Genomic DNA, 20,030 nt, shown 5'->3' on the forward strand with positions numbered 1-20,030 from the left:
ACAGCGAACTCGACTGGGGTATTCCGAAATGAACCCGCAGCTTCTAGAGTTGAATTCCATTCTAGTGCCTCGTCTGCCCTGAATAGACCTTCTAGTCACTTCTATAAACGTCTGGCGGAGGAGGGGCCGCGGAGGGAGGGCTTATAAAAGCCGCCGAGGGGGGGCGGGGCCGCCAGAACACTCGGGAACACGCAGACATGGCAGAGAGACGCGTGCCCTTCGCCTTCCTGCGCACCCCCAGCTGGGACCCGTTCCGGGACTGGTACCAGGGCAGCCGGATCTTCGACCAGGCCTTCGGCATGCCCTCCTTCCCCGAGGAGGTGCCGGCCTTCCCCGGCAGCCACTGGCCCGGCTACATCCGCCACGGCCTGCCCCCCGTCCCCGACCTGGCCGGCCCGCTGATGGTGCCCCAGCACCCGGCCTACGCCAGGGCCCTGTCCCGGCAGCTCAGCAGCGGCGTGTCCGAGGTCAAGCAGACCCAGGACTCCTGGAAGGTCAGCCTGGACGTCAACCACTTCGCCCCGGAGGAGCTGGTGGTGAAGACCAAGGATGGCGTGCTGGAGATCACCGGTGAGTGAGCGCCGCTCCTTTCCTCCTCCTCGCTGTAACTGTCCGTGTCCGGGAAACTGTCACGTGCCAGAACAAGAGCAGCAGAACTCCGATAAAGAGTCCTGAAGGTCTCAGTCAGGTCCGCTTCTCACCAACGATTCATTCCACACGTTCTTCTCATTAACGAGTTTGGAGGAACTTGGCGAGTAATGGCGATGAGCCCATGTTGCTGATGTCATTTATCATCAGACGGGTCACATGTTGGTCATGTATTATATTATGCTGTAGCGGTGAAAGTAACTTGGACGTTGTTGTCCCGCAGGCAAACACGAGGAGAGAAAAGACGAACACGGCTACATTTCCAGGTGCTTCACCAGGAAGTACACGTAAGTGACCTCTGACCTCAATTCGTCCTCTGGATAAACGCGGTTGATTCGCAGCCGCTCGATATCGGTGTGGGTAGATATCTGTCATCTCGATGACATTCTCCGTGGCGAACTGTCACAGCGGCGTTACGCTCCCACACGCACATTCCTGGTGGACAACGGAGACCAGGCCACAACTCCCCCGGGAAGCCTGAGCTCATCACTCCAAATACACGTTTTAAAAAGTGGAACGTGGGGGGATTTTGGGATCTTACTGGACGCCCTTATCCAGAGCGTCACAGGGACAGTCCCCCCCTGGAGACACTCAGGGTTAAATGTCCTGCTCAGGGACACGATGGTAGTAAGTGGGGTTTGAACCTGGGTCTTCTGGTTCATAGGCGAGTGTGTTTCCTACCAGGCCACTCCCATCCCATCTCATGGTGGTGCTTCTGACGTTCCAACAGAAATACTGTGAAAGAAGGACTTTTTAAAGCCAGCACTTCCCAGTCGGACTTGATCGGAGCGCCGTGGAGACAACTATTCCGATTCTCGTGTGGATAAGTGACGCCGTTTTTTTTTTTATCGCTTCTCTAGGCTGCCCCCCGGTGCCGACGCTGAGAAAGTCACGTCCTGCCTGTCCCCCGAGGGGGTGCTGACGGTGGAGGCCCCGCTGCCCAAGCCGGCCCTGACGGGCCCCGAGATCCCCATCCCGGTCCACAAGGAGAGCAGCGTTGAGAAGAAGTGAAGAGGCGTTCACCCCTCCTCCTCCTCACAGCAGAGCCTTCACACTCACACACACGTTACACTCCTCACATCAGCAGGCCGAGCGATAGGTGGCGCTATGCGCCGGACAAACGCAGCCTCCAGCTCGCCCTCCCACCCGCAGTAAACAGAGAGAGAGAGAGACAGAGAGAGGGAGAGAGAGAGAGAGACAGAGGGAGCGAGAGAGAGATGCTTGCTTGGCTGATTACCGCTGCCTTTGTACATGTTCTGCTGCTTTTCAGGGCCACTAATGCTCCACAAAACCATTTCGTTAGATCCTGCTCGGCCACGCCTTTTTTTGTATTTTGTATAATGTGGAAACTTGTGGAAATGAACATTAAACCCCTTTTGTCTGTCACATGAATAGAGCTTTTTGTGGTTTCTGTCTTGAGCCAGGAGACGTGTACTAGACATGAGAGATGTTACTGTACAGGTTTACCACAAATATAACCCAAAGGTTGATAATTAACCGTTCCCGAAGGTCACGGGGTCATGCCCATGTTTTAAGGATTTATTTCATATAACTGCAGCTGTTCATTTCTGTTCAATTCAGTGCGCATGCATGATTAATAATCATGAGAAGATCTACACTGAGATATTGAGAATTTAAAATGTGTAAAATTGCAATCCAGGAAACGAATCATTTGTTCATTCGTTGAATTGGTTTCGTTCACGTCTCTCTAAATAGAAATGAAATGTTATCAGTTTCGTTATTATGGTTATTATTTTGTAGGCTGTGATACGTTTCATTCAGCTCAGATTGAAGGAACCATTTGGCCAAAAATGACCAGATTTTGCATTATCAGATCGTATGAGAATTTCATACCCCATAATTCCACCCTTAATTAATAATTCATAAAACGATCTTGCCTTAATTAAAATCTTAATCAAGAATTTGTACAGGTTTAAGGACCCTTAATCTAATTCATATTTTTAATTGTAATTAATTCATCAAAATCAGGCCTGAGGGTGTGAAGGATATGAAATGTGTAAAAATGGGGGTCGTTTTTCCATCTTAATCGGTGAGGAATTCTGCACGTTCTACATTGAATCTTCGGAATTGTTCTTAACGACGTTCCCCCCTCCTGGCGCGGCCATTTTGATGGCGCCCTGATGCAGCACGTCCCGTGGTAATTCAAGCCGCCAGATCGCCACCGACATTCCTTCGCTTTTTTATTTTGGTTTATTACTCTTCAAGTCGGTCAGTACGTAGCAGCGTCTGGTGTCGAGTTCCGGAGGGTTCTAGCTCTGGAGCGATGTGGCCTGTGTCTTCACGAACCCGCCCGGATGCGAGATAAACGACGGAACCCGGAGACGAGCAGACAAATGCGACAGTTCCACGTGTGCAGAGCTGGCCTGCGGCATGGGACGGGGTGGTACTGGGGGACAAACAGAGCGTCTCTGTACTGGTCAGTTACAGGGGACCCCCACAACTTCACCTCTCTCTCTCTCTCTCTCTCTCTCTCTCTCTATGATCTTTATTCATTCACAAAAGAACAGAAAACACCCCATCAACAGAACGTTCCGGCAGGAAGCCTGATGCGGCCGGAGGAACCGTTTAAAGTTTAATAGTCTTATCGCCGTTTCATTGGTGCAGCGGCGGCCTAGCGGTTAACAAAGCGGCCCCGTAATCAGAAGGTTGCCGGTTCGAATCCCGATCTGCCAAGGTGCCACTGAGCAAAGCACCGTCCCCACACACTGCTCCCCGGGCGCCTGTCATGGCCGCCCACTGATCACCCAGGGTGACGGTTAAATACAGAGGACACATTTAACTGTGTGCACCGTGTGCTGTGCTGCTTCACTTTCAAATAATACTTCCCCCTCAAGATACCAGACAAAAACGAATGAATGAAAAGCAATGAAAAAAAAACGGTCCATGTGCGACTTTTCGAACAGAATCGCCGGCGTTTCACCCCCCAGTGTCAGCGGGCGTCTCTGGGTTCATTTTTATTTTATTACCGATTCATCTGTGAAATCTGCATCTTTTCTTTAATAAAACCCAAACACAAGAATGGCATGTCACTACAGCAACATCCTTGACACGTCATGGTTAACAATCACTGTTGTGGTGTAGCGAACTTCAGCCAGAAAAATCCAACGCAATAGACAGAATTAACAGAATTTCTCGTTCATACCAACAGATAACATCTACAGTTAAGTTAATAAAGTCAAGCTACTGTATATAAATACATCACCAGCATGCACGGTACTGTAATATTCGGGAATATTGGATCAGTCATCGTCTTACACTGAGAAACAGTATAATAGGCAAGTGCATGTCTTGTAAAAAAATTATAATAAAAAAAAAAATACAAATCACAAACCTCAAAAGCTGCTTTAAAACCATCGAGCGCGTATACGTCACCAGTGCTCTTCTGTTCCAGTAGATTCGGTTTACTGCGGCATTATGGGAAACGAAGCATTGGGGTCGGGGTCACCTGGATTTCTGGGATAATTGCTGATTATTATTCACGGATTATGCTCACACTTTATTAATATAACGTTAATAAATACGAATCTCTATATGTCATCTGCTCTGTTCCAGCCCCAGTACCGCACTGCAGAAGCAGAACAGTCCTGTTGCCATGGTAACCGGGCGTGTGCGGTCCTGAAATATGAATACGGTGAAGCCCCTCCCCCCCCGACGCATCTGGGACCAATCGGCAAGCTCTTCAGCCAGGCGGTGGCGCGTTTTATTACCGCCTCGTCGCGCGATTAACAGAAGCAGCTTGACGTGGAAAGACGGGGGGTCCCTGCGCCCCTGAATGTTGAGAATTACGCTTTTTATTTAACCTCTTACGGCCTGAACTGGTCAGCGTCCCTCTACGTTGCGGATTTAGGTTGTTTTTGGGGTTTTTTTTTCTCGTTTCGTGCGGCGCCGCGGCTACGGGACGGCCTAGTTGTTGCCCTCGCCGCCCTCCTCGTCCTGCTGGTCGCTGGTCCACAGCGTCAGGTTGTCCCGCAGCAGCTGCATGATGAGCGTGGAGTCCTTGTACGAGTCCTCGTTGAGGGTGTCCAGCTCGGCGATGGCGTCGTCGAAGGCGCTCTTGGCCAGGTGGCAGGCCTGCTCCGGCGCGTTCTGGATCTCGTAGTAGAAGACGGAGTAGTTGAGCGCCAGGCCCAGGCGGATGGGGTGGGTGGGCTGCATGTGCTCCTTGCTGATCTCGTGGGCCTCGCTGTAGGACTTCTCGGAGGACTCCACCACGGCGGCGCGCTTCTCGCCGGTGGCCACCTCGGCCAGGTAGCGGTAGTAGTCGCCCTTCATCTTCAGGAAGAAGACCTTGCTCTCGTGCTGCGTGTCGCTGCAGTTCTTGATCAGGAAGTCGTCCAGCAGGTTCAGCACGTCCTGGCAGACGGCCTCCAGCTCCTTCTCGATCTTCTCGCGGTAGGCGCGCACCATCTCGATCTTCTTCTCGTTGCCGTCTGCGGAGGTCTTCTGCTCGATGCTGGAGACGACGCGCCAGGAGGAGCGGCGCGCGCCCACCACGTTCTTGTAGGCCACGGAGAGCAGGTTCCTCTCCTCGTTGGACAGCGCCTCATTCAGCTCGGTCACCTGACGAGAGAGGAGAAACTCCATGTTTAATTATTCAAATTTCCACCTTCTGATTTCTGATCCAAGCGTTGCGGCAGCTGTAATTACGTCCTGAATCCGAACACGAAGAAATAACTCAAATTTCATTATGTATTCAGCGCGTGTAACTACAACCTCAGCGAGAAGCTACAAGCACGGATGGTTTCACCAGTAGCCTAGCGGGTAACACACTCGCCTGTGGACCAGAAGACCCAGGTTCAAACCCCACTTACTACCAACGTGTCCCTGAGCAGGACACTTAACCCTGAGTGTCTCCAGGGGGGGACTGTCCCTGTAACTACTGACTGTAAGTCGCTCTGGATAAGGGCGCCTGGTAAATGCTATAAATGTAACAAGGAGAGCGGGGAGTTACAGCGCCACCTACAGGTGTGGAAGGGGGTTTAAAACAGCGTTCAGGACGTTCTCACCAGACAAGGAGAGCGGGGAGTTACAGCGCCACCTACAGGTGTGGAAGGGGGTTTAAAACAGCGTTCAGGACGTTCTCACCAGACAAGGAGAGCGGGGAGTTACAGCGCCACCTACAGGTGTGGAAGGGGGTTTAAAACAGCGTTCAGGACGTTCTCACCAGACAAGGAGAGCGGGGAGTTACAGCGCCACCTACAGGTGTGGAGGGGGTTAAAACAGCGTTCGGGACGTTCTCACCAGACAAGGAGAGCGGGGAGTTACAGCGCCACCTACAGGTGTGGAGGGGGTTAAAAACAGCGTTCGGGACGTTCTCACCAGACAAGGAGAGCGGGGGGTTACAGCGGCCACCTACAGGTGTGGAGGGGGTTAAAACAGAGCTCTGGACGTTCTCACCAGACAAGGAGAGCGGGGGAGTTACAGCGCCACCTACAGGTGTGGAGGGGGTTAAAACAGAGCTCTGGACGTTCTCACCAGACAAGGAGAGCGGGGGGTTACAGCGCCACCTACAGGTGGTGGAGGGGGTTAAAACAGAGCTCTGGACGTTCTCACCAGACAAGGAGAGCGGGGAGTTACAGCGCCACCTACAGGTGTGGAGGGGGTTAAAACAGAGCTCTGGACGTTCTCACCAGACAAGGAGAGCGGGGAGTTACAGCGCCACCTACAGGTGTGGAGGGGGTTAAAACAGAGCTCTGGACGTTCTCACAGACAAGGAGACCTTGTTAAGGACAGGGCGGCTGCTCTGTGTTTGGCGGGTGCTCTTCTCCAGCTTGTGAATGGTATGAATCAGCATGAATCAGCGCTCGGTTACAAATACTCGAGATTTCCACGGTGCTGACGCCGAGGACGCCTCCTCCACGGGAGCTGATGGTTGGGCGCAGGTACGACACCACCCACCCCTGCCATCCTACCGGACCGAAGAGCTGCACCCACGGGGTGCGAGCGGCGCCGAGTACAATCACTGGTTTCTATGGCAACGAGGCGGTCTGCTTTGTTCGAGCCTGGACTCCATCTCCGCGATGCCAGTGCTGTCTGGGGAGGTGTGTGTGTAGTAAAAGGGCCAACTGCAACTGCAGATGTGCTAATGCGGGACCATAATCTCATATTCCACACAAGCCAGTCACCTTTCCGGCACGACCTACGACCTACGACCTCACCTGAAGGGATCTACAGCGACTCTGCCTGTGTGGAGGTCTGTCATATAGACACGGTGCAACAATGGTGTAAAAAATGAAAAGAAGAGATGAAGAGAAGAGAGGAGGCCGAGGGCGTGGCTGGTCAAAGTTCGTAGCACGACCAAATTCGAACCCCGAAACAGAGGTTCTATCCCCGTAATCGAGATGTTCTAGAAGACCCCACTCGGTAAATGATTGTCTCTTTCCATTCATCATTCAAAGAAGCAAAATTAACGCTTCAGATGAATCCGTATTTGATCAATATTTGGCACGGCGCGGTTTCTTCCCGCATATCGATATTGTCCAATGTTCTGATGGCTTTTTCGATCCAGTTTCCAGTTGGACCGTCCTGTCTTGGTCTCTCTGTCAGGAAGACAGCAGCCCCGCCCAACGAAGTCCACGGGCACGGAGACGTCAGAGGCGGGGTGGTGAGCCGTCTGGCTGGCGAGCCCAGGGAATTCTGGGACGCAGCGTAACTCGTTATTGTTACGTAACCGTAAAGCAACTTTTTTTTTTAAACGTGCAGCTGTTTGCAGGTTCTAAAAATAAAACGGCAGGAACGAAGCGCGCACCCCGCAGCTAGTAGCCCGGATACCACTGAAATACGGCAAAAAAAAAACCTCGTTTAATACGGACGGGTGACGGGACTGGAGGGGAGTCCAGACAAGCGGAAATGATCCCTAATCCAGACAAAAAATATCTGCAATACGGTTCATACTCTACATAGCTGTGAATATTTTTATTTCAAGCTTTCACCAACACACGGTTGATATTTATTCATGGATTTTTAGACTAAATTATTTAAAACCCAGAGAGATAATTGTTGCATTTTACCATCTATGTGTTACTGACGTGACCTGTATGATTCCAACACGTCAGCCATGGAAAAACAGACCTGCCTGGACGTGCAAATCAATGTAAATCGCCACCAAAGGAATATTACACTTCTAAATTAAATGTCAGCAAACTTGAATGCATCAATGTGTAAAAGTTGAGTTTTATTAGAAATCTGCTTAAAGGCCGAGTCCCTGATCGAATGAAAAAATACCCGCTTTTACGCCCGGCATAACGAGCCCACGCTCATCGATATTTCCCTTCAGCATCAGTGCAGAGTCCAGGCCCGGTTGTCCGAGGCACTGGCCATTTAACCGTCCCGAGCTGCAGTTCCGCGTCCAACTGTCCAGCTAGAGGAGCAAATCTGAGGCCTGCTGAGAAAGCAGCTGGCGTGTAGTGAACGGGAGCCACGCCCACGTACGGATCGGTCGCCGGTGGAGAGGTGCAGGGGAGGACCACCGCATTGGCGAGGGATTCCCCGCCGCTAGTGGCCAGGACAGTGGACACACCCCACCGGCCCACTGCAGCAGAGGTGGTCCTGTATGACGCCCCGCCCCCCACGCCATCCGGCCTGTAAAGAGCCCTCCAGAGGGGTCTGGAACACCATGACCAGGCAGTTTTCTCGCCTCCTGAAAGCATCTCTCCTGCTTCCTGACCTGGACCTGGATGAATTGGTGCAGGATGGGCGCTGCGGCACGCCTCGTGGGAGAGACCTGCCCTCCTCAGAGGAGAAAGCCGAGCATCACCACACCAGACTCCTTCCTCCTGATGGACGTCTCCATCAGTCCAACGCGGTCCGGGCACCGCCCCAACATCCTCTGCTCCCTCATCATCCCCCGCCGGGCGGCGCCATCATTCATTATAACAAACGCGGGCACATTTCGATCCGCATTTATTCATTTATTCGTACAGAACCAGAACGGGACCGGAACTCACCGATTCATGGCAGCTGCCATGTCGTCGTACCGCTCAGCCTGCCTCCGCCAGCCGGGCTTTCTGAACCAGCTGCTCGCGGTCCACCATGTTCGCGGCTTCCAGAAGCTTCTCGGCTCCGTGCGACGGGGATCGGCTGCTGATCGCGGCGGGGAGACAGGCGCCGAGTTCCGCTCTCTGCCGCAGCTGCTGCCCGATGTCCGCCGCCCCGCCCACCGCGCACTTTCTCCCTCCCACTCGGTGACGCGGGCGGGCCTTGTGAGGAAATGGGCGTGTCCGCGGTTGTGGCGAGTTAGCGAATCGGAACGGAGGTCCTGCGGAATTGTGGGAAATGTAGTCCGCGCGTCCTCCGGCGCTGTCATTACTGCCACACCCAGGAAACGACTGAAGAAGAAGGTTTCAACCTTTCATTCTGACGCCATTGTTTTTTTTAAATTGAGTATTTAAATTAATATTTAATATAATTAGAATAATATAAATATAATAACAATTAATTTTTACATCACAACCAATTAATGTGTTGCAGTATGCAATCGAGCCCCTGTTTCTCTCTGCCAAAGGCTCTCAGGTCCACAGCTGTCTGAAGACGAGTGAATATGTTCATTTGGTCGCAAAAGAAGGGCACCACATGGCTGTGAGGTAATCCACTCCTCCAGGCAGACCTCAGCAGTTCCGACTTCTCTCCCCATAATCTGTCCAACTATTCAAATTCAAATTTTATTTGTCACATACACAGTCATGCATGGTATGATATGCAGTGAAATGCTTTATTTATGCACCAGCTGAACTGCGGCACACACTTAATGCAGATGCTTTGCCTCATAGCCAGTCGAGTTGTAAAGATGGTGAATTTTATACTTTATCAGACATATTTGTGCTGATGGCAGTATTCATGGTGGGAGATCAACTGTGTACCATTTTATTATGTTTAAGATAAAATATTATTAATATATTCTACTATACTAAAACATCATGCCTGATGTGGATGGTGCGGAAGAAGTCAGGTTTTGAATATTCATGGTTGAAATACCGGTGTGTGTGCTGGAGATTTTTGGCCCTGTTGGCTTGCCGTAGTTGGCTCATGGGACATTTACATATCATCATTATTATTATTACTACTTAATAGGCTTTGCTACACAGGTATAACCTTGAGTAATGCGCATGCGTCACACGATCATGCTGTACAAGTATGTCAATAAAAAAAAAAAAAAGTTTGCACACGCATGTCCTCTCGCTCACAGTATCTTACAGACTTGATAAATAGCACAAGGGATGGAAGGAGGGGGTGTTCGTTTTAGATTCTGACACCCCCACTCATCCCCACTCAACTCAAGTCTTTTCATGTTGTTGCATCCCACATCCCAACCATTGATCCCATCCTATCAGAAGTCAATCTTATTACAGGAAGGGAAAGGATTTTAATGTCTTGACTCAGGTTATGATGTCCTTAATTCTCAATCCAATCTCAATTTTAAACTCTTTCTGATAAGAAGATTGCAGGTTAGTTTCCTACCACGGTCGCTCCCTTAGGGCCAGTGGTGGCCTAGCGGTTAAGGAAGCGGCCCCGTTATCAGAATGTTGCCGGTGCGAATCCCGATCCGCCAAGGTACCACTGAGGTGCCACTGAGCAAAGCACCGTCCCCACACACTGCTCCCTGGGCGCCTGTCATGGTGCCCACTGCTCACCAAGGGTGATGGTTAAATGCAGAGGACACATTTCACTGTGTGCACCATGTGCTGTGCTGCTGTGTATCACAATGACAATCACTTCACTTTTGTTTACTTTACCTTGCAGCTCAGGTTTTTGTCTGTTAATATCCAAATCCAATGAAATAACAAGAAACGTCTGTGACATTTAATGCTTGTCCTAATGGAAGTGTGTATAACAAAATACGATTCCAATTGTGAGCAGACAGTTATGTTCTTTCTATGAAAGGGTTCTTCAACAGTGTTTATACCTTGGCACACCACAGGACTTACTGAAAAACTCATTTAATCTGAGAATATGGTGGTGTGTGTCGTGTGATGCACTGAAGAAGACACTATTAGAATCACCACCCAAACTGGGTGAACTGGGAGATGCCTGTCCATCATCTGTCCATCATATGTCCATACACACTGAATGGAATCTAAACTGAAATGTTAGACACCCTCATATGAAACAGCCCTGAACAGCTGGAGATCTTCACTTTGTCACAGAATTGGCCTTTTCCATCGTCTCAGACCCAAAAAAGAAATCTTCGCACATGGAGCCAATAACTGAAAGCGCAGCCAGAGCGGTGGAACCCCGGCACACGCCGCATTCACCAGGCTGAAGCTCAGCAGCAGGCGCCGAGGTATTTACACCACGCACGTGTGTTTCTGGCGTGGAAGCGGCTCATCCATCCTTTTTTGGTGCTGTGGTGTCAGCGAGCACTGGGAGGAAAGAGGAACCCTTTCATCTTCAGGGTGAATAATGAATGGCCTTGTTCCACCATGCCTTAGTCAACCATCAAAGAATGTGGGCCGCTGAGGCTGGCAAGTGTATTTAAATATTTCAGCGTCTCAGCGGAGGGAAAGACGAAGATAGAGGCAGTCAAACGCTTAGCTCAATGAATATCTTCAAAACCTTTTAATACTTTTTTCATATATTTATTTATGTATAAAGTGCATAATAAGAATATATTTATTTAACTTTATGTAATAGTATGGTTTGTGTTTATAGTTTTGTTTTTTCATTCATTTATTAATCTTCCGTCGGGGTCAGGGTAAGCATCTATTTACATAATGTACACAAGTCCAGGTTTGATGGCTCCACCCACTTGCTCATTGCCCAAATGGCCAGTGAGCAGGGGGCGTGGCCACAGGCAAAATCAGGAGAACAGGCATGTGACCCCGGCGTCCTCTGAGTGGTCGCAGTTGTGCACGTCCCACGCTATATGAGAGCAGTGTAGCAGGGAGCTCTCCGTGCCTCGGCACTTCACATTGTCCAGATGGATGGCGCCGACGCCCGGCCCAAAGTACGCCTCCCCCTGGGCAGCCGTGGCCTTCCCACAGCCCGCCAGCTTGCACACCACGCCGGCGTCGGGCAGGTTCCAGGCGTCGTCGCACACTGTCCCCCACATGCCCCGCGAGAACATCTCCACCCTTCCCTCACAGCGATGCTGACCCCGGACCAGCCTCACGTCACCTGGAGAGAAGAAGGGGGCGAGATAGCATCAACGCGTGGCTGCGTGTCACTACAGAGCTAATCCGACCCGACAAGTACAGGTTTTTAAAAAGCCCAGCTTTCTTCACTGTACTAATGTGCGGGGAAATTTTCACCTACTGTCACCTATTAACAACACATCACCTGACGATGGTGGCAATTCACCGGGGCAGTGGTGGCCTAGCGGTTAAGGAAGCGGCCCTGTTATCAGAAGGTTGCCGGTTCGAATCCCGATCTGCCATGGTGCCACTGAGGTGCCACTGAGCAAAAGCACCGTCCCCCACACACTGCTTCCCGGGCGCCTGTCATGGCTGTCCACTGCTCACCAGGGTGACGGTTTTAAATGCAGAGGACAACTTTCAATGTGTGCACTGTGTGCTGTGCTGCTGTGTATCACATGTGACAATCACTTCACTTCACTTTCACTTTCAATGAGCATCTCACCGAAGCAGCGAATCATACGGAGAGGATAGGTACTATAGACCGGAAGTTCGTATTTGCTGACTGAAAGGATGTTGGCTCGGCCCACACATTTACATGCTCTACACTACAGCCACTTTTTTAGTCATGAATTCCGGACGTGTGGTTCAATAGCAAGAGGGTTTACGTAACTTTTTAAAGAGACAGACGTACTGTTTTTTGAAAGGTCAAAAGACCAGGCCACAACTGGCGCATGCAAGGAGCATCGCTGATGAAGAGGAAAACAAGCAGCAGAAGACCACCACTTCCTGCTCCGGTGGGCAAAGCACCTCCGTACGAGGACCTGCTGGGTTCCGATGAACTGAAGCATGCGGGGTACAGCAGCGGGGGTTTGATTGCAGGTTGGACTGAAGTGGACTGACGTTACCTGGTAACCGTCATCAACGTCCGACAGGATTACTTCTTACAACCTGAGTCCTCTGGTCCAGTACAGCAGCTTTGTTTGCTGTATGAATGTTCTGGTAGCATCATAATGGACACGTATTGTACGCCATGACACTGGACTACACTCTGGACTTCTCCACCTCTACAACTGTAGGTCTTTTTCTCTTATTGGACAATCATCACAACCTGCACTGACACCACTTGCAGGTTCACTCTACCCTGGAAGGGGTGCCCTCTCTCTTTCACTCTGGAGTTTTTCCCTTGTGTGCAGAAGGGTCAAGTGTGTTGGGGTTTCAACTGTAGGCCTGTCAAAGCCCATTGAGACGTACTGTATGTGATTATGGGCTTAAGAAAAAATAAATGTTGTAGTTGTTGTTGTTGCCGTCTAATCCCAGACTGCTGGTGTACGAGATGCAGCGATTAATGCAGTAGCCTTTACTAAAAGTTAAAATTGCATCCGGACGCAGCGTTTAATGCATGCGTTCCTCACGTGATGTTGCTCCCTGTGAAGCAGCTCAGTGAGCAGACAAGCTCTTTTCCTGAGGCCACGCGTGTCCATCATGCCCCGTCAGTCACTGTCTCCCATAATCCCATGGTGCCCCCCGCGGCAACTGTGGCTCTATTTCAATGCCTGAGTACACAGGCTCGAACATTTTGTTTCTGAATGGCACACGTTGCTATGGCGAATTAGGCCTGTGATCACATGTTCAGGGAGTGGCGTGTGAGTGGGAAACTTCCGCAGCCTTCTCCTCACCTTCGACTGGAGGGTTTGACTGTGGTCTGGGGTTTCAGAACTGGGGCGGTCGTTCTTGGCACTCCAAAGTCCCGTGCCATTCCCACAAGGCTCTGGAACGCTGAGTCAAGGAGAGGAAAGAATAGCACTGTCAGAGAGACCGTTCAACGTCCACGAAACCCTCTCCACGGGCCACGAACCCGAGCCAACATGGACCCCATGTTTCCTGTTATGCCCCCTGTGCCGCTGTCTTCATAAATGTTCATATGCGGGATAATTTCGTGCATTTATTAATGGCCTGCAAGCTCCGCGTGGCTTTGTTCGGCCCGTCAGAGCGGCAGTTTGGCCCGCGGGCCTGCGGTGACGCTGAGTCGCCCCGACTGGCCTCTCTATATTTCATGCATTCGTGGCTCTTTGGAGAGCTCAGCTGTGCCCAGTGATGAGAAAGCAGAGTCTGCACTGAGGGAATCTGCGTGGGCTCTGCACGAGGTGCACCAAGGTTGCCTGAGCCTGGCCCTGGAGATCAGGCGACAAAGTTATAGGTTGTATGCAAAAAAACAACAAACTGTCTTACGCAAGCAGATGACCCCAGCGTCCTCATGGTGGCCACAGTTGTGCTGACCCCAGCCCCAGGTTTGAAGCAGTCAGAGAGCCTCGGCTCGTTGCCCCCTGCAGTCCACGTTGTCCAGGAAGATGGTCCCGAGCCATCCCGAAGTAGGCAGCTGCTTCGCAGCTAAAGCCGGGCCGCAGCCCAGCTGCCTTGCAGACGACCTGGGCGTTCTCCATGTCCCAGTCGTCGTCACACTACCGGTGCCCCACACGTTGTCGTGGAACACCTCCACCCTTCCCTGGCAGCTGCTGTTGCCATTGGCTAGTCGGATGGTGGGTGTTCTCTGCACAAATGTATTCGATCAGTAAAATTATTAACAGGTTTTGCATGAGAAGAAGACAGTAAATTTTACTGAAGATCCATAATTAATAATCATTGTCCCTTTGGTAGGGTACCTTTTGTAGGTTGTGGAGTTGTGGGTGCAGAGGTAGTTGTCCTCTGTGGCTGGACCCGTCACATCAGTAACTGAAAGACAACAGTGAGGTGAGCGCCCCCTGCTGTCCAGTCTGTTGCCCAGTACTGGTTTTGATCCAGACTGCCTGATGGCTTTTAACTGTTCCACGAATGGCAGATGAACCGCTTTGGACTTGTGTGTGTGGACATACCTGCAGCTGCTGTGCTTTCTGGGTGCAGAAGAAACCTCCGGCCCATCGTCTCGGTGTTTAACATGGCACGCTGGTGGACAGAGATCCTTCGGGAAGGAGAGGGATGGATGAGCCAGTCAGTAACGTTCACATCAAAGATTGTCGTGTGAAAAGTTCTTGCAGTGTGCTGTGAGCGTCACTAGACAGTGCTGTCTGACTGTGAATATGCAAAAGGAACATGCACATCCATGTCGGTAAATGTCTAATTTTAATACATTAATGCACCAAGAAGGTAAAACTTCTGATCAATAATCAGTCCTTAATTATGCATTAAGGTGTCAGTTTCCCATTAAGCCTAGTCCAAGACAGTGAAGTTTTCCATTCAGGACTAGGCTTGTTTCTATGAATGGTATGTATGGTTTCTTTGTAGTAACTAGACTGAGTGCCGTGGCACCTGAGCAGATGACCCCAGCATCCTCGTGGTGGCCACAGTTGTGGATGCCCCAGCCCAGACTGTAGCAGGCGGACAGCTGACTCTCGAAGCCTTGGCAGTTGACGTTGTCCAGTAGGATCAGGCCGGTCCCCATAGCCAAAGTAGGCATTGGTGGTGGATGCAATGGCTTGGCCACACCCGATCTGCTGACACACCACCCCCGCGTCTTTTATGCTCCAGTCGTCGTCGCACACCGTCCCCCAGCTTCCGCTGTAGAAGCCTCCACCCGACCCTGGCAGGAGTCCTGCCCCCCACCAGCCGGATGGTGCCATCTCCTGCAGCACAAGCAGCCGTGATATTATGAGTCTCTATCTGCAGCACCCTTCCTTTCGGAACCAGTTTGCCAACAATACCACTGCTCACGTGGGAACGCAGTGTGAAGGGAGTTGACCATGCATCTGGTGTGATGGAAAAGCTCACGTCTACGGTTACAGTGGAAGTTATTATTCATTGTTCTGTATCCCCCCGAGAGAAGCCATATGAACAGAGAAGGTGTATCTTGAGTTTCCACTTCTGAAATTGGTCACGAGATATCATTCCTGCGACAAACAGGTTTTACGTTTACATTTCTGCCATTTATCAGACAGCCTTATCCAGAGCGACCTACAACCAGAGGTTTAAGGGGCAGTGGTGGCCTGGCGGGTGAGGAAGCTTACTCCAGAGGGGACCTCAGAGTCCCCACACACTGCTCCCCGGGCTGCCCACTGCTCACCAACCAACGGTGATGGTCAAAAGCTGAGGAATTTTCACGCGGACGATCCCCCTGGCCGCACTCTTGCTGTGGGACACAATGGTTCTGCTGATTTAGGATTACTAAGCAGAAGCTAATGAGATCTTCAGTTTCCTGGCCAATCACCTCATTTCCTCATTGTGAATTTTGCCATTTGTAACCGTCCTCCGCGTCCTGGAAGGAGCTCGTGAAGATCGTTAGAAGCCCGTCAAGACCTACGGTTACGTGGCGGAGTAATTACGAAGCTATCAAGTGCTATTATGTAACACGGTCACTTTTCATGTGGGCCTTTCTTCTGGAATTGCATCTACTGAGTCATCCTATGTCCTGCTGGAATAACCCTAACGACTGTGGATGAACTTACGTAATCCTGAGCTCCTGCGCGACGGCGTGGTAGGCGGTTCCTGACCTCCTCGAAACTCCGGCATGGATGTTCCTGATCACACACAACACCTTCAGCATCAACAAGGGAGAGGAACTAAAACCAACTCCCACAGTACATGATAAGCTGTCCAAGCTGTCTGACCTCAGAAGAACGTCTCCTGATCAAAACTAACTCCCACGGTGCATGATAAAGCTGGTCCATGCTGACTGACCTCAGAAGAACATCTCCTGATCATCCATCAATCAGCATGTCCTGCATATCCTGCTCATTTATTGATATTTCTTCCCTGTTTATTCTATGTCTAACTTTGTGAAGACCTTCCAAGCTTTTTGCTGTGGTCCATGTATGTTTGGGTACCTTACAGGAAACAGCCACATCCTCATAGTGGTAGCAGTTGTGGACGCCCCATCCCAGACTTCCACACTGACCCAGGTCCACCTCACCACCCTTACAGTCCACGTTGTCCAGGAGGATGGGCCCGAAGCCCCTGGCCAAAGCGGGGAGCTGCTGCCCACTGCTGCCGCCAGGCCGCACCCCAGCTGCCGACAGACCACGTTGGCGTCCACCATGTCCCAGTCGTCATCGCAGACGGTGCCCAGGTCCCGTTGTGCTGGACCTCCACGCGACCTTCACACCGGTTCCGCCCGTTCACCAGCCGAACTGACAGGGGTCCAAGACACCAGGGTTCACACACGTCACCATTACTGATGTTAACACTCTGAACACGACCCCATATTGTTTCATTCAGTAGCAACAGTCGTCTGTTTTCCATATTTGTTATTAAGGCTCCTTCTTCTACAGCAGCGTTAACAACAACATGTTCACATCACGTCCCCTTCTGTCCCTGTACTGGTCAGCCATTGTGAACCGGAAAGCTGAGCGCGAGGGAGGCGACCTCGTTATTTGTGCCTGGAAGGCTGGAAGGGAAGTACTGTCCCTCCGCCGCCCCCCTACATTGTCCCTCGGCCCGTTCTCGAGGGGACGCGTGCAGGTGTGTACGGCGGGGAGCGCGAGATCCTCACCTTGGGACGGCGCGGCGGTACGGTGCCGTCGGCTGGAGGAAGAAAGAGAGCGGGACGGGTGGGGTGGGGGTGGGGGTGGGTGGGGGGCAGAGGGGCGGGAGAGACTCAGGTGAATTATTTGTTGAAGGAGGTCCTTGGCCCTCCGTAGTCACCGTATTCTATATCGGCCGCATCTGTCTTCCTGTATCTTACACCTGGCCAGCACCAAAGCAGGAAGGTAATTTTCGTCCTGGCCATCGTCCGGCGTGCCTATCAAACCGCGCTCGGACTGGGAGATCTACTCAGGAAAGAGTTTAAAACACCACCTGGCGCGACTCGTCTCGTAACTTCAACGCTTCCTGTGGTTGGACACAAAAAAAAAAACAGGCAACTTTGTTTAAAGTGAAGTGATTGTCACAGCAGCACAGCACACGGTGCACACAGTGAAATTTGTCCTCTGCATTTATCCCATCACCCTGAGTGAGCAGTGGGCACCATGACAGGGCGCCCGGGGAGCAGTGTGTGGGGACGGTGCTTTGCTCAGTGGCACCTCAGTGGCCCCTTGGCGGATCGGGATTCGAACCGGCAACCTTCTGATTACGGGGCCTCTTCCTTAACCGCTAGGCCACCACTGCCCCACTGACCACTGACCATTCAACTACTCAGAAAACTGATGAATAATAATTCACACACACACACACACACACTGACCTGAGTTGTGCAGGACGGTGGCGACGCCCAGGAGCAGACAGACCGCGAGGACAAGCAGGACGACCACTGACCTCCACGCCTGCCACGCCCCGATCCAAGCGGCCCTCATGTCAGCCAGAGAGACGCCACCGGCACCTGAAAACACGCCGACACACACACACACACCAACACACAGCAGGCTTCAGTCACCCTTCTTCTGTCCCCCGCGTCCCCTCGCTTACTGAGTGCCAGCGCTCGCTATCGATGCTGAAGTGGCTGCTGATGGGAGTTCTTCAAAAGAAGAGCAGGACAAACACGTAGAGTGGGGCTGAGTGTGTGTGTGTGTGTTGTGTGTGTGTGTGTGTGTGTGTGTGTGTGTAGTTAGGTTTGTCAGGCGGTGTTTATCTGTCTGCGTGCAACATTGATTGTGTCTGTGTGTATGTGGGTCTGGAGTGTGTGTGGAGGGGGTGCTCGTCTGTTTACATCATAGTAGGGAACAAATTTTAAAATCTATTTATTTTTCAAAGTATGAGAATTTTTTTTTATGTTTAAGTTGTAGAGAGTTAATTAGCAGTTTATTACACTGTTATTACACTATGTTAACACAAATTTGTGAAAACAAATTTGCTTGTGTTATAGAATCTCTGATTGATTGATTGACAGTCTGGAGTGTAAACCCCGCCCATATTCCCCGCGGCAGCTTACTCCGCCCACTGATCACCAAAACCAGCATTGGTCCATTGAAAAACACACACTTCCCTCCACACAATGTACTACACGCTGCCCTACACACACTACACACACTGTACTACACACACTACACTACATACACTGTACTCACACACTACACTACACACACTTTACTACACACACTACACTACACACACTGTACTACAAGCTGCCCTACGCACACTACACTACACACACTGTACTACAAGCTGCCCTACACTACACACACTGTACTACAAGTTGCTCTACGCACACTACACTACACACACTGTACTACAAGCTGCCCCATCACACACACACACTGTACTACAAGCTGCCCTACGCACACTACGCTACACACACTGAACTACAAGCTGTCCTACGCACACTACACTACACACACTTTACTACACACACTACACTACAAACTCACTGTACTACACACACTGCCCTTCCACACTCTGTACTACACACACTTGTACTCAAACGCTGCCCTTCACATACTAACACATGTACTACACACACTAAACTACACACATTACACTAAATACACTGTACTACATGTTGCCCCATGCACACGTACTACACAACCCTACACATTCCCTAAAAACCTTCCAACCGGAATTTGCAACTGCACACTGCACTTGAGTCTGTGTGAGATCACCTGTTACTGTCATGTTTAATGCACAGAGGATTGGTTGTAGCTGTGTTGGGTATTCGGGTCTTTACTGTTTCCTCCAAATCCGCCCTGACCTTATCCTGGAATGCGCTGCAGCCCTGGGACGATGTTCTGAATCCACAAGAAGAGGGAGAATTTGATATTCGGGAGAGGAGATAGCGCACATTCCGAGCCCGGGTCGCACAAAAAAGCCGTTTCTGCTGTCTGTGTCCCCCATCGTCAGGGCTAAAACGCCGCTTCCTGCGGATCTGTCACTGGGACCCTCCGAACCGCTTAGGCCCCCGATGACACCTCAGGGGCGCCTCTCGTCTCTGCCCAGCGGGCGGAGGGTGGGGGCGCCGAAGGCGAAGGCGCCTGGGCCTCGGCCTTGCTGGGACTTGGACATTTCGTATGGGCGTCCGGATCACAGGGGAGCTGGTCAGCGGCCGGGCTGTTTCCTGCGTAATGCTGCCACCTCGGTCATCCTATTAGCGCGCAACACTAACAAAGTAGCACAGTTATGAGGGATGAAAAATAATCTAGTCCCCAATGTTGTGTCGTTCAATACTCCATTCATGGCTGGACGCAGCACTGGTCCACAGGGGAATAATGTTTTCTTTTGTGCCACTGCTGCTCGCCCTCCCTCCTCTCTCCACCCCGCTGAGGAACAGCTGAAAGATCTCGGCCCCACAAAAATACCCCGTAAAGTCATAGATAATCAGCAGAAAACAGACACACACACACACACACACACACACGGAACCAACACGGCTGA

At 51.2% G+C, this 20,030-nt stretch overlaps 1 protein-coding gene and 2 pseudogenes across 1 annotated transcript; 1 reads left to right on the forward strand and 2 right to left on the reverse strand.

Annotated features, from left to right (window-relative positions):
* Window positions 1–148: 148 nt before the first annotated feature.
* On the forward strand, window positions 149–2,040 carry LOC114784200 (heat shock protein beta-1-like). Its single transcript, XM_028969423.1, has 3 exons — window positions 149–570; window positions 872–935; window positions 1,509–2,040. Exons 1-3 carry the CDS (start codon window positions 198–200, stop codon window positions 1,657–1,659), a joined length of 588 nt encoding a protein of 195 aa, XP_028825256.1. The 5' UTR covers window positions 149–197; the 3' UTR covers window positions 1,660–2,040.
* A 1,606-nt stretch (window positions 2,041–3,646) lies between these two features.
* On the reverse strand, window positions 3,647–8,834 carry LOC114784201 (14-3-3 protein gamma-1-like; annotated as a pseudogene).
* A 2,393-nt stretch (window positions 8,835–11,227) lies between these two features.
* LOC114784198 (scavenger receptor cysteine-rich domain-containing group B protein-like) lies at window positions 11,228–17,457 on the reverse strand (annotated as a pseudogene).
* Window positions 17,458–20,030: the final 2,573 nt, after the last annotated feature.

This window comes from Denticeps clupeoides, unplaced genomic scaffold, assembly GCF_900700375.1.
Source record: "Denticeps clupeoides unplaced genomic scaffold, fDenClu1.1, whole genome shotgun sequence".
Lineage (NCBI taxonomy): Eukaryota > Metazoa > Chordata > Actinopteri > Clupeiformes > Denticipitidae > Denticeps > Denticeps clupeoides.

What these genes read in the sequence shown, in the direction of transcription:
- LOC114784200 (XM_028969423.1), top strand. Translation starts at nt 198, where the DNA reads ATGGCAGAGAGACGCGTGCCCTTCGCCTTCCTGCGCACCCCCAGCTGG. An exon ending in TGGCGTGCTGGAGATCACCG is followed by an intron (nt 571 to 871) that starts GTGAGTGAGCGC and finishes GTTGTCCCGCAG; the next exon opens with GCAAACACGAGGAGAGAAAA. An exon ending in TGCTTCACCAGGAAGTACAC is followed by an intron (nt 936 to 1,508) that starts GTAAGTGACCTC and finishes TCGCTTCTCTAG; the next exon opens with GCTGCCCCCCGGTGCCGACG.